We start from the raw sequence: 24,397 nt of genomic DNA, 5'->3' as shown, positions 1-24,397 counted from the left end.
AGTGTCAGGGTGATGATTTTAAATATATCCCCCTCAGAGATACATACGGACATATTTAAGGATTAGTTGATGGTCAGATTTGCTTTGAGATGCTTGGGGGAGGGTCCGCGAGGATTCAGGTTGGCCGGGAACTGACAGTTGTTGAAGCTGAGTAAGGAGGTTCATTTTGCACAGGACATGTTTGAAATTTTCCACTCTAAAAAGACTTTGAGAAACTTATGATTTTTGTCTATTAATTTTGGAATCCAGCTTTAAAAGAGCTTCCAAATGTTCATTTTGCAACAAGCTGAACTACAAACACTCGCCTACGGCCAAGAGACTCAGAGTAGCAGGAAACGCAGGATCCCACAGGATTCGTTCAACAAATACTTACTGAGCACCTGCTATGTCTGTACTGGACTGTTGTAGATACTGGGGACGCAGCAGAGGCCAAAACACACAAAATTCCTGCTTCCACAAAGCTTATAATTATTAGTACATAATAAAAGCTAACACGAAAATAGTACTTTCTAGGTCCCGATTGTGCTCAGTGCCTAACCTATGAATTCACTTCATCCTCATGACAACCCTTTGAGGTGTAAGTGGAACCGCTGTCTCCCCTTTCCAGATGCAAAACTGAGGACCAGAGAAGTTGAGTCACTTGCCCCAGGTCACACAGCTTCTCCGTAGGACTGGAAGTCAGAGTCCGCACCCCCTTCTTCCCTCCCATCAACAAGATCCACCCTCCAGAACAGCCTAAGCCACTGGCGAGTCCCACTCACTTGCTCTTCCTCAAGGCGTGCTCCACGCTGTGCCCGCGGAACTTCTTGTAGTAGTCGATGAAGGAGAAGGGCAGGGTGATGTTCAGTGGGTTCGTTCGGTCCGGGGCAGCTGCCCTTTTACGAGACTCAAATGCAATCATTAAGTCAACCCAGGCCGCGGGACGCTTGATTTTGAATTGTTCGATAAAATCCTCTCCGAATATTTTACACAGAAGTTTTTCAAATTCATAATCTACTCCTAAGGATCCATAGGGTCCACCTGGGTCAAGAACAAAAGGAGAGCGCCCCGCCATGTTCGAAACTGCCAGAAACTGAATCCAAACTCTGAGAAACAGCCTACCCTCTGTTCTTCTCTGAAACACCAAGTAGCACGACTTAGACCCAGTTCGCAAACAGACCGCAGCTCTAAGTTTTTCCTTAAGCTTGAAAACCCTTAGGTTCTTCTCCTTCCGGGTGGAGAAACTTTTTCCTACAGAATCACCTGTCAAGAAGCTGTTTAAAATCAGTTACATTTTATTTATTTTTTAAAGATTTTATTTTTAAGTCATCTCTATACCCAACGTGGGGTTGAACCCCGAGATGGGGCATCACACGCTCTACCGACTGAGCCAGCCAGGTGCCCATAAAATCACTGCCGTTTTACATAAATGGATACATATAACTAAGTAGGAGCATCACAGTATTTCCACCCAAGAAATCTAAGGACAGGGTCTGAAAATCAGCCGGCCCACCTAGGCCCCGTGATCTGTTAATGACTCATCATCCCACTCCCACCAAGGGAGAGAGCCTGTTGCTTGCTTTGGCAACCTCGATCCAAGACCAGGTGTTCCGAGACCTCCCTAGAAAGCTTAACCGTAGCACAAAATCAGAGGTGACAATCAGGTGACAAGCAGATCCTTCCAGAACTTTCAGGAAAAAAATTCCCTTGTCCAGGATCTGAAACAGGCTCATTTCATGCCAAAAGCCAAGCTATGGTGGTTTGTGTTTTAAAGAACATTTAACTGCCTTTTGTTCCCCAGTTCCACACAGGAACCCTCTCCGTGCTGGTGGCAACCGAGAGAAGGAAGTACCAAGAGAAATCTGACATGAGAGAAACGGCTCAGGAATGAGAAAATCAGCCATGCAGGGACTCACCTGTTGCTTTATACAGTTCTTTCAGGTGTCCTTCCGGTAACCGTATCTGATGGACAGTCAGGTCTACGGTGCCCCCGCCACTGTCCACGACCACATACTTGTCACCTGGGACAAAGACAGCCATCCTTTACATAGACCGCTTGTCAGCCCCATCCTGAAACAAGCTGGGGGGCGACGACTTGGCATACCCAACTCAACACCCATCAACACTTCTCATTAGCACGATGGTTTTGCAAATTAGCTGCACAGCAAGTTATTCGTGACAGAAGAGAATGCAGTAATGTCTGCCCAGGAGGGCGGGTTAGCATGGATGGTAAAGAACCCGGATGAGTGGATCTTTAAGACGGGAGCATGCCTGTCACACGCTGCGGCGTCCCTGGCACGTAGAAGCGGACAACTTCCTGCCAAGGTTTAGAGCGCCATGAAATGAACTGCTGTTTAGCACAAGACTTACTCCAGAACTGGGGAGCTCCAATTCCTACTTTTCTTCTAAAGAGTCTGTATGGTTTTAGAACATGCAAAATTATGGCTCCAAAAGAGCTCTGCTTGGGTGGGTGGTCTTTAAAACCACCTGATTCTGAACATTTTCTGCAAGCGCCAAAGGAGCCAACAGGAATGCATTTTTGCCAGCAGCACAGAACAAATCCAGCAAGGGCAAAGGACATTCAAGGACGCTACCTTCCTCCAGCTCGGACCAGATTTCTCCTATGACATTCTCCACCAAAAAGGTCCGGCTCTGCCGATTACGCCGTATGTGTTCCTTAGCTAGTGGCCGACAGAAAGAAAATGACGGGTAAGAAAGCATGAAAAAGCGGGCAGTCATCTGCAGTCAGTGAAGGCAACAGCATGAGGAGGGTTAGGGACAGAACATTTAGCAATACTCGACCAAAATGATTACATAAATACGACATTGGGAAACCCAAAGCCAGACCATTTCCACCAGCCTCCATCTCTTCATTGCACGGTAGCCTGGCTTGCACCCTGCTGGAAAACTCGCCTTGGAGAAGGAGCAGCCCTTCCTCCGGTGACAGTTTTTGGGGGGAAGGGGTTAATAAATCGACCAGATTCCTGGCTTTGCTGTCCCGGGGAGGAACTTGTCTGCCAAGAAGCTTGCAGAGCACTTGGTTAAATAATTTCTCCTCAAGGAACTCTGTCTGATGCAAGGAATGTCGGGTATGTTTTCCTAATCTGGATCCTGGATAAAGGGGACTGGAGCCCTTTCCCAACCCCAGTGAGGCCAATATGCTCTTCAGCCACAAGGTGGCGCTTCAGCCACAGGGCGGCCCCTCCGAACCTAGCAAAGCCCTGGCTGCCTTTTTCCTGAAACTGGGGAAAAACATGGCTGTGGCCCAGGCCACTTAGTGGCTGTGACGCTTTGCGTGGGGCGACTGCATCTCTCACAGGCCGCCCACCGGCCCTGGGAAGCAGACAGGACACAAATCATCGTCCTTCTGTTCAGAGGAGAAAACTAGGTCAGACGAGGTTAAGGGGTTTGCAGTTCCCACGACTCAGTCTTGCAGCTCCAAATCCACCCTTTAACCATGGACCCTCACGCCTTTGAGATTTACCAATTTACAGTGAAAAAGCAGAACACAAACATTAAAAGATGAGAAAGGTGCCATGAGAGGGTATCTGGGGATCAGCAGGTGCCAAGGTGCCCAATTGGGGCAAATCACTTTACCCATCTGGGCCTCAGTTTCCACATCCATAAAATGGGGAATAATAACACTTGGCATAAGTTCCTCACAGACAGAGCAGGGACTGGTTCTTTGATTTCATCTCAGCACCCAGTGTGACACCCAGCACACAGTAGGTGATAATCAAGGCAAAGCACCAAGTATGCGACCCGGTATCGAACAAATGATCACTGCAATGAACAATTTAGAGCAACCCCCGATTTTACAGATAAAGGCTCTGTCCACTGCTCTGCTGCCGCATCCCACAACCTTGCCCCCCCACCGTTTTTCTAGTCCCTAAACTGGTGCTGCTGACTTTGAATTGCCCTACAAATCCATCTGTTGCTGGTTATCCAATTAAGGACCCTTGACCCTCTAGCCTCCTCTAGCAAGGAGCACCGTGTTTGCAAAACAGTGTCTTCTCTGGGGATTAGAACTGCAAGAGCCGGTCAGCTCTTAAGTTCTTCAGGCCCTGGCGTTCCGTGGGGAAGCCGTCGCGACTAACGAGTCTTTGCAGGCCTGGGAGGGATCCTCAAGCTTGGGGCTTCTCTCCTGTTCCCAGTACTGTCTCCAGAGGAGCTTCTTTTGCTGACCCTGTAGTGGGCATTTGGTTTGCTAAAACAATCTATATGTCATTCATAAAGAAATAATCAAGCCAGAATAAAATATATGCTAAGCTCTCAAAAAAAAATTATCACATTTTCAGGCAAATTAAGCCCAAGGTTATAAAAAATGGATCCTTTACTGATCTCATGAAATCCTTTTGGTGCAAATAATATGGACAGCAACCCTGTGGTGCTGGGGGCAGAGGGCCAGCCTCGTTGCCCTCAGTAGTGTCCACTGGGCGTCCACCGTGGAGAAGCATCGGACGGCAGAGAACAGCCAGGGGCGGGGGGAGCTCAGGGCCCTAATGCCAACCAGGGAACTGCTGGTTAAGGGCTCCGCCAGCAGGCAGCACCCCCTCCTTCTGGGAGACAGGCCGTAACTGTAAAACAAGGCTGGGCCAGAACCCTTGCTTCGCTGCCCCTCTGAGGGGTGGTGGCCAACAGTGTGAGGATTTCAAAAACCTAAGAGACCTTTTGAGCACAAGATGAGAGCAAATTCCACAAGGCACAGGACACAGACACGGAGCAATGTGCAGGTAGACGGGATAAGTTCAAGGAAAGGAACCCCGAACCTGAGCTCGCGGCCAAGGCAAGCATTCGAGAACAGTTTCCCCTTCAAATGTGAGCGTTACACTTAGGACGTGTTCAGCAGAGCTGCGCTACGATCAGCTAATTCTGACCTGAGTGTGTGAACCAGTACGAGCTCGCACAGCCCGCTCAGTCGTGCGTCTCTTTTCCCATGAAAACGATGAAGAAAATGTAAATAAATGTCACCCTGAGTATTTAAAACATTAAGACACTTGATTTAGTTAGCAGTAAGGCTAGCCTCGCATGCTTTGGTGGAGGCCGAGCAGTACCCCAAAAAAGGCACATCAAGCCCTCCGTGGAAGGGCCGCGGCTTCCACTCGCCCGGGTGAGTCAGGCGTGAGGTGCTGGCACTCAGCCCCCAGCCCGGCCGGCTGCCTGGGGCCCAGCGGGCTCTTCGCCCTGACTTATGGCAGAGGCTCACCCACGGCTCTGTCTTGGGTTGAAAATGCAGAGTCGCGGCCTCTGGGGCAGCGTGACCGGGGGAAGAGGAAGAGGAGAATTCTGGAGGAGAGGACGCAGGGGCAGGGATGTGTGTGCAGGAATGCATGCCCGCGGAGGCAAAGCCAGGCCCCCACGCTGTGGGCAGTGCAGACACAAGCCTCGGGTGTGGGGACCAAGGAAAACTTGGACCCAGGCTGTTGGGGACCAGGGGATGGCAGTTCTCGCTAACACTCTCCCTCTCCTCCTCGTCCTGGGTCTGGGCCTTCCAGGATGGGGTGGGTGTGGGGATGGAGGCCCTCCTCTGGGAAGCACCCACAGCGCTCCAATTAGGGCCTGTGCTCGCTCACGTTGGTGGCTCTGACCCTGACCTAGGGCGTCTGCAAACTGCGTGGCCCTGGACAGACTCACAGAACCCCGGACAGAAGGGAAAACAGATCTGAGGACCAAGACTGTGACCAACCTGCACAGAGGTAAATATTAAAGAGGAAATGTTCCTTAACGCCCATCCTGGCTCCCCCAGGCCGTGCGCCATCCCTCGGCTAAATGAGCATCCGCCGGGTCAGGAAGACTCGGCCCCGCTCATCTGTATTTTAAACTCTGCCAGGTTCACGGCTAAGACACATAATGAGCTTGCCACACACGAAGCGGCCCCAATGAGTGAGTCAGCAGTAAATCAACAGTCTTAATGAAGGAATTAATAACAGGCAAGTGGGATTAGATTAGAATCAGTGAATAAACAAGACAAATTAAGAGCCTAGTAAAATGTAAGGCCACGAGCTATGCTCGGGCCACCTGCGGGTGTTTGGAGAGAAGCACCCTCCCCCCGCCCAAGGCACACGGGTGGGTAGGTGATGACCCCAGGTAACGACTGCGGAGTTTCCGGGGGGCCCTGAGGAGGCCAGGTGGGGGGGCCGAGGACAGAGGTGCTTACGTGTAGCCGATGCTCTGGGAGCATCTTGATTCTTCATGACAGTGCTCAGGGCCTTTCAGTAATCAGGGCCCAGAACCATGCAGGGGCGGGAGGGGAGCGAGCAGGGAGGGGAGAGAGAGAGCAGGAGGTACCCTGTGCAAACCCAGCTCCCACTGTGTCACTGGAGCTGTACCCGTTGACCGCGGCCTTGCTGCTCAGCTCGGTCATCTGGTGCAGCCGCAGCTTCCGGCAGTAGATGGAGGCCGCCTCAGGCTCCAGGGCGATGATGAGCTGCTCGGAGTTCTCGGGGGAGGCCAGGCCTGCCTGGAAGACAGAGGCAGGACCACTCTGAGGACACTCGCACACCCGGCGCTGACGCCCTCCAGGAACGGACGCTCATGCTCTGCCGTCCACAGACCCCTGCAGGGCTTACGCTCGGGGGTGACGGGGTGCTGGGCCCCAGGCCGGGTCCCCAAACACTGTGGAGGGGCCAAAGAAAACGTATGGGTGCCTTTGGGGAAATGCAGGGCTCTCTGGGCCTGGGGGCTTCTTTCATTTGGGACTTGCTTGGCCCAGAACTGAGCAGCATGAAGGGGGAAATGCCCCCAAACTCTGAAAACTGTCAGGGGATGGAAGGCAGGTGGTCTGTTTCTGGTTACAATGGGCCAAATGGTCTAAGGGCAGACCCCAGTCTTTGCTGGCCCGGGAAACAAATGGGCCATCGCTGGACCTCAGCTACGCAAGCGTAAGATTTGGCTGGCTGGGAATCCGACGTGCCTCCAGCACACCAAGGAGGGCTCTGGGGCTCTGGAGAAAGCCCTCCTGGAATCCCACAGTCTCACACTTTCTAGAATATGGGTCAAAAGCAGCTGGCAGTTATTTTATTCAAAGACCTTATCCCTTTAATAGCAGACATGCTTCTGCTCTGTGACATCAGTTTTGTTCCAGTCACAGCCCCTCACAGGAGCCGGCCAGGAGGCTCCGGGACCACCCTTCAGAGGGCACTCGGAGACATAAGCGTGGCGTGGCCTCTACCAGGTCCCTGCCCACCTCCTGTGGCCTTGAACTGAAGTGCGGGGCCTTGCTTGCTCGTTGAAGCCATTCAAGCCCCAAAGGCTTCCTGGTCGCCAGCATGATGGGACAGAGACTCACTGTGTGCCCTTCGGCACTGTCTGCTGTTCCCTAGGGAACTTCGGGGTGCTGCCCTCGTGCCACACCCACTTTGGAGGTCTCGCCAGTTCTACGCCAGGCCTGTAAGGTTTAGTGGACTCATCTTGTAGATCAGGGGTGAACGGTCTGCCTAATGCCACAGATGCACAGTGACCTCTCCCCAGGAGGAGCCAGCCTACAGTCACAGATGGAAGGGGCTTAGAAGGTTCAATTATTGGACAAGGAAGGGAGGGGGTTCAGGTTAGAATATTAGAAATGCAAAGGCCCCTCTTGGCCTTTTGTCCAACGACTTCACTTTATGCAGAAAGAAACCAAGGCTCAGAGAGGTAGGGTGACCTTGGACTCTCAGTGCTGAAACCCGGACGGTCTTCGGCTCACGTGTATCCAACCTATACATGGCCGAGCAAGCCCAGACCCAGTCTTGAGCCTCGCAGACCAGCTCTTTAATTGGTTCTTGGTTCTCCTGCTCTCGGTGACTCCAGGTATCATGGTGGGACCCAGGCCTTTCGCTTGGACAAAACTCTTGGGGTGTCTCTAATGCTCTTGCTTCCCTGGTTTCAAGGTGCGATCTCTTTACCCCGTTGCTCCAGGACAGCACTGGGCAGTGCACCACCTCTAATCGCATGTAGTCACTTCTCCCACATGAACCAGGTAACTGTGTCTCAATGAGAAACCATGGGTAGGCAGGCAACTTAAATCTTCCCCTGCCAATACCAGACGCCTCACAAGAACCCCTTCTGGAAGACCGACTTTACAAAACCTACACCATCCACAGAAAAACTGCCTCCTATTGCTTTGTGCCCTCAGCTGTTAGCCAAACACAGGGGCAGTGTCTACGCCCATTGGTTTGGTCCCTGTGTGGAAGAAGGCCTGCGTGCCCATCAACAGGCCACTGACCCAGGCGCATAAGATTTCCCACTACTCCTGACCCGAGGGACTAAAAGTCCGCCTCCCCCAGCCTCCCGCAGGGTCACGTGAGACATCCTCAGCACCAAGACAGCTGAAGGCTGCAGCACCCAATGACAGGGAACAAGGCTTACAGACCTGTGTCACCAGGAAAGTTGAAATCTCTGGACCTTAAGCCCCAGGATCCCAGAAGAAATCCAAAATAAAACCAAGAGAAGCTCCCATCTAAAGGACCACTCCCGAAGACTGACTTTTCCACCTTTGTGGGTTTGTAAAGTCAGGGGCCTCCTATAATAGAAGTTAGTAGGTCCAGCTTTCCAGAAAGCGGTGTGAAGAAGAAGGAAAAACCAGCTGCAAAGAAACAACCAGGCCGAAATGTTTACGATGGTCCTCCAAAGTTCAGAAGGGAAAACAGCCTGGGAGGAGGGGTGAGGAGAGCAGAGTGCCAGGGCTGCGCCCCGTGCTGGTGGGAAGGAGGAAAGGCTCACTACAGCCCCGTGTCCCACTAGGATGTCCGCCTGCCAGGCAGTCTCCCCCCACATGGCCGCAAAGAGCACCGGTGGGCCTGGACCCAGCAGTGGGGGATGGGAGGGGAAAAGAAGAAAAAATAAACGCCTTCCTCCCTCTCCACACCTTCCCCGAGACTGAGCAGCCACTCTGAGGTAGCGGGGCTGGCTCAGTCAGTCGAGTGTCTGACTCTCGGTTTCAGCTCAGGTCGTGATCTCAGGGTCCTGAGATTGAGCCCCACGACTGGCTCCGTGCTCAGCAGGGAGTCTGCTAGAGATTCTCTCTTTCCACCTCCCTCTGCTCCTCCTCCTCCCCTCGCTCTCGCTCTCAAATAAATCTTTAAAAAAAAAATAGATGTGAAATATTTATACAGAAAACCAAATCAAGAAGTCCAGAGAAGCGAAGAGCGTTGAGAACAGTTATACGACTCGAGGTATGTGACTTACACAATCCAGGGTCCCCCGGGAGGCTCCCACATCCTGAAGACATGGAAGACACACAGGCTGCCCCAAATGAGGCACAGCCATTGGCTTTCTCTCTATTGCATTCTTCTTCAAACATTCTTATGCCCCAAACAGCATGGCTACACCCCTCAGGGGAGGCCTTTCATCTGTCCCTCCCCAGCTGGGTTGGCCTCAGCCCCGCAGCAAAAGCTTTGACCCATTTCCACAGAGGGTTCCCCATGGTACCCAGGAGAGGATGCAGGTGGGGAGGACCTCAAACCAGCAGTGGGGGGGGGGTAAGATCAGTGAGAGGCCACATGGGGGGAGACTCCTTTGCTCACACCAGCCCCCATCCTGCTCCCCACAGACAGTGAAGGGCCATGTCCCAACAGCAACTCCCAGGGCCACAGTGGAGAGCTGAGGGTTGAGGCAAGAGGAAACAGCTGGCTCTGCCAGGTTCCCTCTCCCCAGGAGGGGTCCCAGGGCTGCCTGTGGACTCCAAGAAAAAGAGGAAATGCAAAACAATCTGCCAGTAGCTCCAAAACTCAGGTGTCTTTATCTCTGGGTGGGAGGCCCCAGTGCCTGGAAGGGTAGGCTTTCTTCCTGCATGAACACTTGCAGTCCTTCTCGGCAGAAGCCCGCAGCCTGGCAGCTGTCAGGCCTGGGCCCGCCAGCGCAGGGGAGCACGCGCGGCTTTGGCTAATTCTGCCTCTGAAGCTGGTACCTCGCAGCTGCTGTTCCACGTAAGCTCTCCCTGCCCTGGGTCCCGGGCGGCCAAGCACTTAGCCTACTCTGTCTCGAATGATAGATCGTACAGACACGCCGAGCCTCTCCTGCAAGACGCTACACTTTCCAAGGGCAGCACACAGCAGGCGCTCGGGGGTAGCTGCTGAGTGAATGAACCCACCATCCCTCCAGCCAGCCTGCATTCTGCGATTTCCTGGCCCTTGTCTCCGAAACACAGAATGAGAGCCTTCTGCTGACATGACCTGGGGAGGGTATAAACAAAAAGTGTCTGCATGGAGAACGCGCGAATCCGGGGCAGCAGGAGCACCGCCGTAGCCCTTTGGAGAGCGCTGCCGCCTGTTCATGAGCCCCACTGTGGAGGAGCGTGAGAAACCCGCACTCGAGGGAGGCTGGGGATGTGGGCATTTGTACTGACTCGTCTGCCCCTCAGCCCCGCGTCCGCCAGGGCAGCCGGCCAGCAACCGTGTGCATAGCTGTGGAAGACGACCAGACGGCCAGACGGCAGGGCGATGGCTGCCTTGGTTCTGGGCATCAGCGGCTTGGCTGTTGTTTGTTCCCCCGACGTGATTATTTTTCACTGCAGTGCCAAGTGTTACTCCTTTTAGGTGAGATCTTCCTCCATAAGGGAAGGTCTTTTATTTGACAGGTTTCCAAACCCACTAGGGTTACACGTTTTCAGCAAAACGCCTCTAGAAATCAACAGGACTACTTCCTATCCATGAGGACTCTCCCTCAGGACTCAGTGCAACTGTCTCCCATTCTAGGTCTTCCCTGAAGGCCTCAGAAGGGGGATCAGCTGTTCTTCCTGCTACCGTCTGTCCAGCAAATGCTCTGAGAGGGTCTAACGGGGTCCTGAGGCTGTGAATTATAAAACATAGAGACTGAACCCACTTTTTCAACAAAGCATTTGACACAAGAGGAGTTTTGGAATCTCACAGATAAAACTGTAACCGTAAAGTGCTCCATGGCCCCCGCCAACCCCAGCACGGAATCCCAGACTTCTGAGTGGAGGCCCTAGAACCATCTACCCCAGGCCTACTTCTTCCGTGAGAGGCGGCCTAGAGCCTCATCTTGCTCTGCATCCGGGCCTCTTCCCCCTGTCCCAGGCCAGGGGAGGAGTGAAGCTCAGCCCCCATCTGCCTGTGCCATGAACTTGGGCTCATGGGGCCGCCAACGGGCCGGAAGGAGGGACTCCATTTCCTGCATGCAAGCAGGGGAGATGTGACCGGTTTCCCAGCTGCCCTGAAGGAGTACCACCCTACCTCCTCCTTCGAGCTCCTCCGCCTGAAGCCAGGCTGGCGGCAGCAGGCCGGGTGGAAGGGATGGTGGGCATCCTGAGATCTCGGAAGCTGGCTGACCCAAGAACTACCCAAGAACTATGGTTTTTGCTGGATTCTGTGTTAGCATTCTCCAGAGAAACAGAACCAGTCGGACATATGGAAACGTAGAGATTTCTTGTAAAGAATTGGCTCACACCACCATGGAGACTGACAAGTTCCAAGACCTACAGTCACCACGCTGGGGAGCCATGAGAGCTTACGGTAGAGGTCCCTTGCCGGCAGCCTCGAGACCCAGGAAGAGCTAATGTTTCAGTTTGAGTCCAAAGGGAGGGGGGAAAAAAACAGTGTTCCAGTTTGAAGGCAGGCGGCCAGGAGGAATTCCCTCTTATTCTGGGAGTTTCAGCCATTTGTTCCAGTCAGGCCTTCAGCTGATTGGATGAGGCCCACCCGCCTTAGGGATGGCAATCTGCTTTATTTAGTCAGTCAATTTAAATGTTAATCTCATTCGAAAGTACCCTCACAGCAAACACCCAGAGCGATGTTTGACCAAATACCTCAGTACCCCTTGGCCCAGGCAAGTTTACACATAAAATTAACAATCAGAGGTACACATATTTATTATTCTATATAATTAATGGAGGATAAGGAGAGAAAATTGGAGAGATGCTAATTTTGGCCATGCTTCATTTCCATTTTGTCAGGGGGACTCTTCCAGAAGACAAGCTAAAAGATACCACAGACAGGTTGGCAAAGCAGTTGGGCCCCTATAACTCCCTCTGCCCCTCTCCCTGAAGTACAAAAGGCTTCAATGAACCATTCAGCTATGAGGAACCTGAGAACGGGCCTCATCTTGGTTACGCAGAATATGAATCCGGCACCTACCATGTCCCAGCACACAGAAGTCCCCCAGTATGGATTTGTTTAGTGAATAAATGAATGAGTAAACAAAGAATGACTGAATGGTCCCTACCATCTTGAAAGCATCCGGTGACTAAACTGGATATAACTATCAAATCAGAATTACAAAGAGCCAAAAATTAAGCTGCACAAAGGCCGCACATATCAGAAGTTACCCAGCATCCAAAGGACGGGCCAGTCTTCAGAGCATCTCCGGGCTTCAGAGAAAAAAGTCCACATGTCCATGAACGCTGGTCCTGCTAAGGAGCTGCTGACCTATCATCTACCCTCTCGGGTGCCACTTTGATTCTGCCGAACCCTAAAGGGCACCGCACCCCCATCTGCTCAGTTTCCTCCTCGCCCGAAGGCTGAGGGGCCTCCCTGCCAGGCCCCACCGCTCCGAGAGGCAGTCCTTGGAAGAGCCGGCCCAAGGCTCCAACAGCCCTGATAAATCTCCCAGTCCCGGCACCTCTGTTTCAGACTAAAAATAAGAACTGACCCTTTTCCGGGTCACATGTGTGTTGCTGCAGTTTTCCTGTGGGAAAACGAGAGTCAAAGCCATGCATCCTGAGTCTCCTTCCTGTGCAAACTCAGAACGCTGCCTGTGTCTTCCAAGAGAGCCGTGTCCCTGCGTCCCGTCTTTGGACACTGAAGGCTGACACTGCAGACAAGCTCCAGGGTGCCTAGGGCTTCTGTGCACAGCGAAACTGCATATGGGTTTCTTCCTTTTTAAAGAAGTTGACTCTTTCTAGAACTTCCACCCTCTTCCTTCATCCCTATCAAAACAAATCTATTTTGGGCAGATATGGAGATTGAGCCAGATTCTCACGCTGAAGGGGAGAGCAGAGGAGAGCCTGTGGTAGAGGCAAGAAGGGGAAGTGGGGAGAGTGGGGGGGCAGGGACATTGCTCTCCCCGGGACTCTACCTGTCATCTGGAGTAAAGCTCTAAGCTCTGAGTATAATTCATGACACCAAGGAACCCATGGCCATTTTGCTCTATTCAGTGCTCAGGGTTGCTCCGGTGGGTGTTTGAAAGGAAAGGTTCATACCTATGGCTATAAACTCAACATCAGAGACATGTCCCCCGGGAGGGGTGGCTGTCCCCTGGGAGGTGTGGCAGGGGGCAAGGGAACATCTACTACCTTGGTGACTTTGCCCAGCCCAGCTCAAGTCGAAGGCTCTGAAAACTGACTCTCATTGCACAGAGTGGGCCCAGGCCCCACGATGGGCTTTCATTAACCCAGGGGATTAATTACAGCGGGAGCCAGTTCTGACCTGGGGGTCAGAATGGCACGTCAGCACGGCCAGCCATTCTTGCCATGAAGTCAGACCCTCGTGGAAGCCCTATCATGGCACACGTGGCCTGCGGACAATGTGAAGCTTGGCGGCCATGAGGGCCCATGGCGCCCAGGAGGGACGGGCTGGCCACTGGCACTAGAATGTTCTATCCATGGTGCCATGCTGACTGGCACGCTCCTCAGCCATGCCACTGGCCTCATCCAGGTGTCTGACACTATTCAGGTCTGGCGGCCTCACCACCCCCTGACCGTGAATGCTCCCGTGTCGCTCACAAGGTGAAACGTGCAGAAGACCATCCTATTTCCCTTATGTCCCGGCTGCGTACATGCAGATTTCAACCTCTATCCCAAGCTGATGTGCTTGGTGCGCGGCCATCGGCTTTCTCTCTATTCCATTCTTCTTCAAACATTCTTATGGCCCAAGCGTTTTCCTTGAGGTTCCACTCACCCATGGAGAAATGTCTCTGTACCCCAGTTTGAAATCCTAGCCCTGGGGAATCTACGGTAGCGAAGGTATAATGCCAGAAAGAAAATCGAGCCCAGCCCAACCCTTGTGGACCTGACCCCCGTTCCTCCCCCAGGACAAAGGCTCCATGTCCTCTGGCCTGTGGGAAATCCCTCACTGCCTCCCAGGGAGGCCTGTGAGTGCTGGCGACACCTGAGTGGGGTGACAGTCACCACCGTGAGCATCCTGGGCCCACATCCACCCCACCCCCACACTCACCTGATAGGCAGCTTGTCTCATGAACTGCTTGGCGGGCTGTTTCCAAATGGCAGGCACTGTGATGACCCATCTGACATCAGAGTTCTCGAACTCCGACCCCGCCTGGTCGCTCAGCTCCTAAAGCCAAGGGAAATGCAGCAGGTCAAGGAGACACAGCTGGTCCTCCTACAGCTTCATGGAGAATTCCAGGCTTCCTGGCCATGAACTTTTGGGGCATCTACTCTATACCTTCCTGAACTTACCAGTGTCAGGGAGCAAGGGTCCGCTTCCCGAATATTCCGCAAGCAGGGAGCTCTGCTCCTTTCATTCACTGAACATGACTGCAGGCAGGAGGCAGGCAGGTCAGAGCCCTTTGGCCACTTCTGAGTCATGTGACAGGGCAAGTGACAGCTTCCCAGGCCTCAGTTTACTCATCTGCACCATGGGGATAATAAGACCTAACTCACACTGTTATTGGGAGGAGTGACCATTTTCTGAGAGCTACATTTACTGGGAGCTTCCTCTGTGTCAACCTCGTTCAGAACTTTGGATACCTCATATCCATTAGTCCCAGGATCCCACTAGAAAGGGATAACGGTCAGCTTTTCTACAGATGGGGACACCTGAGTCCTAGATGTGTGCCGTACCTTTTGACGACTGCACAGCTGGAAAGTGACAGAGCCAAAATTTGGACCCAGACCCAGGTATATCGTAACTCTAAAGGCTAAGGTCTTAACTAAATTGTTACGTGTGGTTTCATATCTAGAACAGGGCCTGGCCCACAGTACTGCTTAACACCTGGTGGCAGCTGTTGTCAGAGTGGTCACTGTCCTCTGCCTTATCGCAAGGCCAGCACCTCAGGGAGGTTCTTCTAGCAGGACGGGAAGGGTATGAACGACATGACCTAAGCAAGAACCATGCTGCCCTTAGCTTTTGGTCAAGGTTAAACCACATCAGCGGGAACCACGCGGATAAAGGGGATGGGCAGAAGCTCCAGAGGTTCACACCGACTCCATGCAGACAAAATAGGTCTCTAGAAGAGTTCTTGGACTCAATATTCCCATCTGTAAAATGGGGAGAATAAAACTAACGTTCTGTGTTTCTGGGGAGATTGAGAGCACATGGGGAGAGGCTCGCCCAGAGAAGACCTCTGATAAAGCTTGCTCCTTCCCACCCTTCCCCTCCGCTTGCCACATTCACCAGACAAATCTGAAATCAAACATAAACGTGCACCAACGCGCATGCGTGAGAGCCGGTTGTGGGGACAGGTTTCCGAAGATTAACATGCTGGCGATTTGCTTCTTCTGATAGCTATCTCATTTCCTCTCTTGTTTCAGTAGATACCTTGGGACTGAGCCACCGCGTCACGGAATTAACTTCCTCTGCGATCAGTCAGTAAACTTTTTTTTTTTGCCCTTTAAAATTTTTTTTTCATTTTTAATTGTGACAATAACCCATAACGTAAAATCCACCACTTGAACCTTTTTTTTTAAAGCACACAGCTCAGCAGTGTTAAGTACGTTTAGTAAACTTTTTTAAAAAACATGTTTTTAAAAACATCTCTGCACGAGGCCCGTGTGAAGCAGCAGGTTTGGTTTTGTTTTTTTATCGTGTTTTATTTCCTTGCAGGTCTGCATTGGGCTTTAAAGGCAGGTGAGGGGCGACATGTGCTGGGAAGGGTTCTCCGCATTCCGCTGAGTACCATCCAGGCTATTTTTGAACTCTTTAAACAGGAGAAGGCTCAAAAGGTGAATGATGGGCTTCCCTGGCCGTAGGGAAGGTTGTTTAAATAAGCTGTTTGTTCGCCAGTGGATGGAGTACGGCTTAGAAGGGAAAGGAGCCTGCCGTTAAACATCTCCTTATGTCAGGCACTGTCCTCGCCTTCCTTCATGAACGATGGCCCTGCTTCATGCCTGTGATTCCTGAGATATGCTGCTTCCTAGATTCTCTATTTTGCTTATCCTGGTCCAATGTGCCAAGAGTCCCCTCCTCTGAGTCCACCTGTCCTTCAAATACCAGCCGGTCCTCTCGTGGAGGGCCCGGTGCTTATCAATCTCCTCAAATAGCTTTTCTCCGGGGAATTTCTTTACAGCATGTTTCCTGCTGGGAGAAGGTGCGAGCAGGTTCCTGAAGCTTTCAGCTGAGCTGACATGTTTGAAACCACACACCCTCCTGCACCCCTGCTGGACCTCGGCCTCCCCCCATCTCTCCCCTCCCCTTCAGAGATGGGCTGTTCGCTCTTTTCCCCTTGGCCAACCTGAAACGCTCTTTTCCCCTTGACCAACCTGAAACACAATCCAATGTCATGGACTTTCTCGGATCCTACATTTTCCCCAAGTCCCCATGCCTCCTCTTCCTAATCCAAAGGCCCCCCCGAGTCATCGGCCTCCCTCTGCTCCTTCACCTTTCTCCAGGTGGCCACAGGCACTCCATGCAGACTCCAAAACTTGTGTCTTCATTGGGTGTCTGGGCTACCGGGCACTGAGCCCATCCCCTGCGATCCCTTCTCTTCAGGCTGACAGAGGTCCGCATCTCTGAGCGCCTCCTGGTCCGCTTTGCTGCCGCCTGGAACCATGGTGCTCTCCCTCACTACCTCCATCTCCCTGCTACTCCTTCCTTCTGTCCTCTCCCCTCTCCATCTCTTCTGGTGGAAGAATTATTTCCCAGAATCCACTTCCTCTCTCCACCCTAGCCCCCTCTTTCTTCTTGGTTTTCACACTTCCCAAATGACCCCCACTCTCTGAGTCTCAGAGCCCTCAGACACATCGGCTTCAGGATCTGAGTCTGCTGTTTCCATAGGGCTTTCCTCCACCCTGCAGGCCCTGGGGACGCTGTGGTCTCCCTCCCTCGAATGCTATCACTGTGGCCATGGCATTCCCCTATTAGAAATCCTTGGATGGCTCCCCATGAGCCAAGAAGTTCCTTAGCTTGGCATTCAAGGTTTTGCACGATCTTGACCTGAGCCCCCTGTTCCCGCTCGATCCTGCTGCCTTGTCCTTCTCTCATCCCAAACTGTTTGCTTTCCAGAGCCACCTGCTCTGTTTTCTTTGCCCTGCGTTCTTCTTGTGCCATTCCACCAGCTCAAATACCCACCCTTCGAGCTGCTGCCAGTGAGAAGTCCCAATGCATCTCCTCCAGGGAGCCTTCCATGCTACTGTCCATTGGGCGGATCCTCTGCCTTCACCAAATACCAAACACCCACATGTTTGTAACCAAACACCGATCCATTGACTACATACTCCTTTACACTCTGTTTATTTCGACGCTGCCAGAACTGGTATAGGATCTGGCACACAAAAAGTACTCCAAAAGAAGAAGGAGAAGGAGAAGAAGAAGGAGAAGGAGAAGGAGGTACTTGAATGGAGGAAGACAGTATTATGTTCTCACGTCTTTGTTTCCCTCAGGCCCTATTTCTAGAATTCTATTCCATTTCTAGAGTTCACTAAATTTCTTCTAGTGATCACATAATACCAAATGCTTCTGAAGTTCCCAGTTCTTTTTGCATAAGGCTCAGTACACAAGGCTCTTTACGTATCTGACTTACACCCACTTGTCACCATGACCATGGGCAGAGACACCGAGTGGACAGCTGTATCCACTTAGAAATTGCCAATTCTTCCCCATCCAGGGCCTCACTGCGCAAACTTTGCAATGGTCATCCAAGGGGCTCACGTGGGCACCAGCTTCTCCCCTGGGGTCTGGGGGGACAGGGAGGACGGCAGCAGCCATTTGCCAAGAGTTTACTGTGCCCTGTCCCGAGGGAGATGCCTCATGTCTGGTTTAATATCAGACAACCCACGAGGTACGCGATCTGCCCCACTCTTCCGGTTAGGAACGTGGGTGTCGGAGAAATTAAGCACCTCACCCGAGACCCCACAGAGGCCACACGTGTCTGCTGCCTGTCTTTCTCCTTTACTGAGATATAATTAACATACCATAACATTCTCCTTTTCCAAGTGTACAATTCAGTGGGTTTTAGTATATTCACAGGGTTGTGCAACCATCACACTCTCTAATCCATCACCCCAAAGAGAAACCCCATTCCTATTAGCAGTCACTCCTGTCCCCTCCCCCAGCCCCCGGCACCTGCCAGTCTGCCTCCTGTCCCTGGGGATTCGTCTGCTCTAGACATTCCTTAGAAATGGAATCATATGGATCAGCTGGCTTCTTTCACTCAGCGTAAAGTTTCCACGGTTTCTCCATGTGGTCACGGGCGTCAGTGATTCATTTCTTTCTATGGTTGACTAAGATCCCCTTGTAGGGACAGACCCACTAGTGACCCATCCATCCACTGATGGATGTTCGTGTTGTTTCCCTTTTGTAGTTATTACAAATACCGCTGCTGTAAACACTCATAGACAGGTGTTCGTGCAAACGTGCGTTTTCATTTCTCTTGGGTATATACTGAGGAGTGGGATCGCTGGGTCACATGGTAGCTCTGTGTTTCACCTTCGAGGAACTGCCAGATGCTTCCACAGCTTCTGCCCCACTTCCTATTCCCGCCAGCAGGGCACGAGGGTGCATCCTGCTTTCTGAATGTAAGTCCCATGCTTCCTCCCTCGAGGCCGTGCCTGCTCCCCTGGCTGGCAGGTGCGCCTCCCCTGCCACAGGGCCCTGGCACGTGTCCTACCTTCAGGGCCTGCTCCTTGAAGTACTGCAGGGCATACGCGAATATTTCAAGGGCTTTGACTTTCTTGCCGTTGGCTGCCGTGAGGTCTGTATCCATGGTGAGGTCCTGGTGGGGGAGAGAAAGGAACAGTGAGACGAGGGAGGAGAGACAGGTCTTGTGGCTTCAGGAACGGCTACTTGGAGATCTGGGGAAGCCAGTGAGCCCTATTTCTGTTTCCTGATATTTAGTAGACTGGGATAGTGGGTCCCCCACTATCCCCCGCTGAGGGCCCTGGCAGCATTGTCCCCTTACTGTGTCGGGGGCCCTGGCTGTTCCCTTCACCCCTACCTCTCACTTCTCCCTCCCTCCTTCTCATTCTCTCTCTCCTGGATCCTCACGGGGCAGAGGTTTCCGGGAGGCGACAGAGCCCAGGAGGAGAGACAGGCAGCAAGCTCCACTGCTGATGCCACAGACACCCTATTTCCACACTCGGACATACATGGTCACCCTTGGGAGCCCCCCCCCCCCCCCGCCCCGGCAGAGGCCTAAAGCATCACACCAACTCGCTGACTTGCATGATGTCGAACAGACAGGAAGCCTTCATTCCCCGATGAGCTGACAACCAAGTCGCCAAAATAGAAGAGCTCCTATTTTAAGGCTTGTGCTTAATCCTCTTGGGAGCACAGCATCACCGCCTCCCTTCCTCACCAGAAGCTAATGCAGTCCAGTCCTTGGGTGGAGGATGCTCTGTGATACGCTGGCTGGACTGGGGTCATTCAATAATGACCAGAAAAGTGCTCACAGGGTGGCGATGGGCAGAGAGTGGGAGCAAACATCAGGAAGAAGCCCCCAAGTCAGCCCAAACCCAGAGGCTCACTACTCCCAGGGGCAGGGGGATCAGCCTCCGGATTGATCCAGGCTGGATAATGAGGCTTTGTCTTGAGAGCATGAAGGGGCACGAAGCTACCAAACCAGCCTCGTGGAGCCTGTCAGCTGTCCTGACCCATGGGCACAAGCTCCCTCTTCCCAACCAGCCACACCACCCCTGGTGCTCAACAAAGACACCCCAGATTTGGGGAGGCAACTCCCAGGGCTCAGAATGGAAGAAATCCCTGTGCTCCACCCGCACGAGACTGCTGCTCGGCAGTGACTCCCATCAGAGGAAACGGGAAGGATGCATTTCTAGCAGGAGCCTGTCTGCTTCACAGAGAGACAGCCACAGCGATGCGCACAGAGCCTTGGAGGCAGGGTGCTGGCCGCTGGGTTTCCATTAACATGCGTTTTGCCATCTGCAAGCACGTAACAGCAGACACACGAAAGCAGTAATAACAGGAGCTAGCAACTGACTAGAACTTCCTCGGTACCAGCACGGCTCTAAGAGCTTTATATATTTTGATTCCTTTAATCCTTACAACATGCCCATGAAGAAGGCCCTGTCAGTGTCTCTATTTCACACAAGCCCAGAAAGGTTAAGTCACTTGGATTAAGGATCTTGCAGGTGTCAGAGGCAGGATTTAAATCTAGGCTGTCGGGTCCCAGGGTCCGTGGTTTTAAACACCATCACCATCCTGAATCTCTAAGTACCAAGAATTAAGGAAAATTTGTGGGCTGCAAGGCTCACACTGAAAAACATCCTATCCTATGATCCAAACTTTTCCATGAAGCTTGGGAGAGGGGGCCTCACTGATGTTGACAGCTTACAGAGCGCTGGCATGCCGGGAGCAGGGCTGCTTTGGGAGTGGAGCCCCCAGTCAATGGGGCGCCTGATTTCCTGAGCTACCCGCATCTCCCCACAGAAGGTTTACTTCTAAACTTGGTAGCTAATCGCCCCTGCCCGGGGTCCCCCCAAATGCCCCTGACCCCCAAGGCCTGACTTCAGAATGCCTGGATCTCAGAACAACCCAGCAACTGCAGAGGCATCTCGGGCATGGCAGGGAGCCCCCAGCGCCTCGGCCTGGGCTCCAGCCACGGTCCACTCGGACCGGTCATTTGCCAAGGCACACACGTCGTTAAACATTCTGAATATCTCTCTGCGCACGTGTATGTCAGAAAGGGCTATGTATTCTGCAAAAGCGTCATGTGCACCAGGTCGTTTCTAAAATCAAGGTAAACGGATGTTACTTTCTGCTCGGGAGAAACCTGAGGGTTCCCTGGGTTGGGAAGACCTCGGGGCGGGAGGAAGCTTGGCTCCCCAGCGCGGAGGACTCAGGGCCAGCGAGAGGCTCGCTTACCCCAGTGGTATGCAGCTTCATCTTGAACTTCTCCAGGTACAGCCACTGCTTGGCCTCGTTGGGATCCAGGTCGTGGTAGAAGTCCCTGGCGGCGTATCCGAAGCTGTGGAACTTCCTCTCCGGGGTCAACAAGATGGTGGTCGGAGTCTTCTGGTTGGACACCCCGGGGTCGCCCCCCTCCCATCGCCTGACACCAAGGAAAGGCAGAGGTTATGGGACCTTCCTTCATAATCCCAGTTCAGGCGGCACTGATCTGAGCACCTACTGTGTGCATGATTCTTACAGACGTGGGTGCTCACAGGGGTCGAGACAGATGCGCTCTGGTTCCACTGGTTGAGTGGTGATCAGAGACACGACTTCAGTCAGAAGGAAGAAGGAAAGGGACAAGCACCAGGTTCTAGCTCAGGAACGAGGGCAGCTTCACCTGTGTACTCAGCGTTTACTGAGCACCTACTGTGTGCCAGGTGCTGGCAACAGACACAAAACCTTTAGTCTCTGCCTTCAAATAACTCGCAACCTAGGAGGTTTGGTCTTTTTTTGCGGGAGGGGTCTGTTTTTTTAATTTGGAAGCCCTCAAAACAAATGTATAGCTGGCTTGCGTCCTCTCTAAAACAAGGTAGGGTATAAACAAATACATGAACACCTGCCTTATCGTGTGGGAACGGGGGACCCAGGAAATGCCCTAGGGGTCAGAGAAGGCAGAGGGGCCAGATGGTGGGGCAAGGGGAGGAATGCAGGGCTCAGGTGAGACTCGAAGGACTGACAGACAGCTGTCAGGATCTTGAAGGAGGGAAGGGCACTGCAGGCTGCTCAGAGGTGGGAGAACACAGGGCATGTGCAGGGATGCTAAGTGATCGGGTGGGGTGGAGAAGGAGTGTGTAAATGGGAAGTGAGAAATGAGATTGGGAAAGTGTGTGGAACCAGGCTGAAGAGAACCCTGGGGAGGGAGTGAATTAATCAGTGAGTAACGGGGAGCCACTAAGGGTTGGAGGGCAGGGGCACGGCAGACCAGAGCTGTGGTTGACCGGATCACACTGAACGAGACAGGAAGCAGGGAGGCTGAGGAGGAGGCTCAGGCCTCATCTGGGAGCAGAGGCAAGGGGGCTCAAGCAAGGGTAGAGGAGAGGGGTGGAGGAGGACAAGCCGTCCCGAGGGAGAACTGAGCCAAATGGCCACGGTGTGGGGGCAGGAACCACGCGTGACCGCTCACAAACGGAACTTTCTGTTACCATGAACAACTGACATTTTCACTAGGCAATGAACCTCCTGAGCTTTTCCCCTTCCAATTTTTATTCCTTCATTCCTATTAATATACAAAAAAATTGAGCTTTCTCAACCATAATTTTGTCAGTCTGTATCAAGGTTAACATGTTCTGATTGAAATAAAATTCAGGTAGGGCGTCCCTCCGAAATGCCTACAAGAACGGAGATGATGTCTCCAGAGGCCCGAACGCTGCTGACACTGTGTGGATTCCTCCCGAGTTATTGCCATGTTATTTCTGCTCTTCTTTTTCTTTTTTTTTCAAGTTGTGCTGCAAGACTATCCCTTCGAAATAACATTTCTTAAAACAACTATGTAGAAGCTGATAAACACTGATTCTAGCTTTTTATAGCATGCTCCTCTCCCTTCCAGGTTTCCATCTCTGGGGACGGCAGAGCAGACCTCACAGCAGGTGTCTAGCGACCCAGAGGCAGAATCCTGGCGGCGGCTAGACAAGAGGGCTATGCTGTCATTGGGGTTCTCCACTAGGACTCGCTTTACATTATTTCCTGAAGATATGACACCCACGGGTCTCTGGAGCCTCTTAGGACATCCAAACCAAGATTGGAGTCGGGGGTCACTTTTATTATGACTTATGTTTTAAGCAGCACACTACAAAAATGCATAAGACCTTACTCTGGGAGCCATAATTAAATTCCACAATGGCTAGCTAAAGGAGCTGCAAAACCGATCACAATGTATCTTCAGAGCCATCCTTGGATTTGGAAAATCAGAGTGATAAACTCCTTGGCTCCCAAAGCTTTGAGGGACCACAGACTCTGCAGGAGAGCCATGCACCAGACTGGAGGAGCCCGCGTGGGTGCCAGGGTAGAGCAGCGTCCCCGCAGACAGTCCATCACGTGTGGATGGGGAGGACGAGAGGCTGTTCTAGGCTGCTGTGTGCATGGCGGGGCAAGGCGGAAGAGGGGAGCGGTGTCCTCAGGACAGAGTGTGTCCCAAGAGACTCCGGGCAACTTCAGAGTGACCCTTTAGGTTCACCTGGCTGAAATTCACCCAACTCTGCTTTCTGGTTCCTATCATTTAAGGACTAGCACCTTCCCTGCTTACATTTTACTCTGTACTAAGCTTGATAGGAACTCTCGTTTCATATGCACACCCACCGTGAGACAGACACTGTCATTACCTCCATTTCACAGATGAGGAAACTGAGGTTTAGAAGGTCCAGCAAGAGCGTAAGTTCACACAGTGTGTGGCCAAGCTGACTCTTGGACCTCCTCCATCACAGATACCCTACAAGTCAGCACCTCTTCCCTGGGCTGCATGCTGCAATAACCCAAGCCAGGTTTCCAACACCGGTCCAGGCCCTTCCCCAGACCCACTGACTCAGAATTAAACCAATGCTTTTACAGACCAGGAACCTGGAGCCCAGAGCTGAGCGTGGTTTACCCAAAAGGGTCAGAGGGGGTTTGGGCTGAGCTGGGCCGGCATCCAGGACCCGCCTACTAAATGCCCTTCACCTGCTTCTTAAACGAATCCCCCATCCCTCCCCCAGGGCCCTCCTCCAAGTCTCCACAGGGACACTGACTGGCGCCCGCACACGGCCCTCCCCGCCCACAACACTCACCTCATCACGTGGATACATTCCGGCTCCTTGGTGAAACTGTAGGCATAGCCACTGGACGTGGTTCCAAAGTCAATGGCCACCACCACCAGAAACGTCTGCTGCTCCGAGACGTTCGGGTCAGCATCGTTCTGCGGGTGTTCAGAGTAAGGTATGAGGGGTGGGTGGAGGTGGCCGAGCCTGGCCTTGCACCCTGCCCAGTAGTGCACCTCTACAGACACAATTCTGGCTTAAGTGTGTGTGGCACACCGTGAGCCTTATGGAGAGGCCAGGCCAGCCTCAGCCCCCCACCCAAGTGGCTCCAGGAGAAATGGAGGTGCCCCCTGAGTGGAGGCCCAGGCTGCCAGGGTGAAGACACCTGCCCACAGCCTGCCCACCACCCCCTTTATCAATTGCTTATGAACATGACTCATCATAGAAAGTCCATCCAGTCTGGGAGCCCAGGGGTTCCCTGAGTGACACAATCCTTCCCTCACTGCCCTCCCCGAATTCCTGCGCAGACACTGCCCAGAATGCTTTGCCAGCTGTGGCCTTGCCACATCCCAAGCGACCACTCCATCTGCTCAGGCGTGTTGTGTGTGGGAGGAGGGCTTTGCATGCCAGGGACCCTGGCCATGCGATCCTGGCAACATCAAGTGAGTGGGGCAG

The 24,397-nt window shown here is 52.7% G+C and overlaps 1 protein-coding gene across 2 annotated transcripts in view; it reads right to left on the bottom strand.

The window, feature by feature from the left end:
* Positions 1-24,397, bottom strand: part of HSPA12A (heat shock protein family A (Hsp70) member 12A) — a 63,699-nt gene that overhangs the window by 7,259 nt on the left and 32,043 nt on the right. The window contains exons 3-10 of one of the 2 annotated variants that reach the window (XM_026494215.4): positions 23,753-23,880; positions 20,907-21,093; positions 18,697-18,801; positions 14,088-14,204; positions 6,268-6,439; positions 2,574-2,660; positions 1,896-2,000; positions 762-1,020 (exon numbers count right to left, since the gene is read on the bottom strand). In XM_026494215.4, the coding sequence (XP_026350000.2) occupies positions 762-1,020; positions 1,896-2,000; positions 2,574-2,660; positions 6,268-6,439; positions 14,088-14,204; positions 18,697-18,801; positions 20,907-21,093; positions 23,753-23,880 (1,160 nt within the window). The remainder of the gene's footprint in view (positions 1-761; positions 1,021-1,895; positions 2,001-2,573; positions 2,661-6,267; positions 6,440-14,087; positions 14,205-18,696; positions 18,802-20,906; positions 21,094-23,752; positions 23,881-24,397) is intronic. The other variant, XM_044382181.3, reaches the window with a different exon arrangement.

The sequence above is a fragment of the Ursus arctos genome, unplaced genomic scaffold, assembly GCF_023065955.2.
Source record: "Ursus arctos isolate Adak ecotype North America unplaced genomic scaffold, UrsArc2.0 scaffold_7, whole genome shotgun sequence".
Taxonomy (NCBI): Eukaryota; Metazoa; Chordata; class Mammalia; order Carnivora; family Ursidae; genus Ursus; species Ursus arctos.
This window is presented reverse-complemented; position numbering and strand designations above follow the sequence as displayed.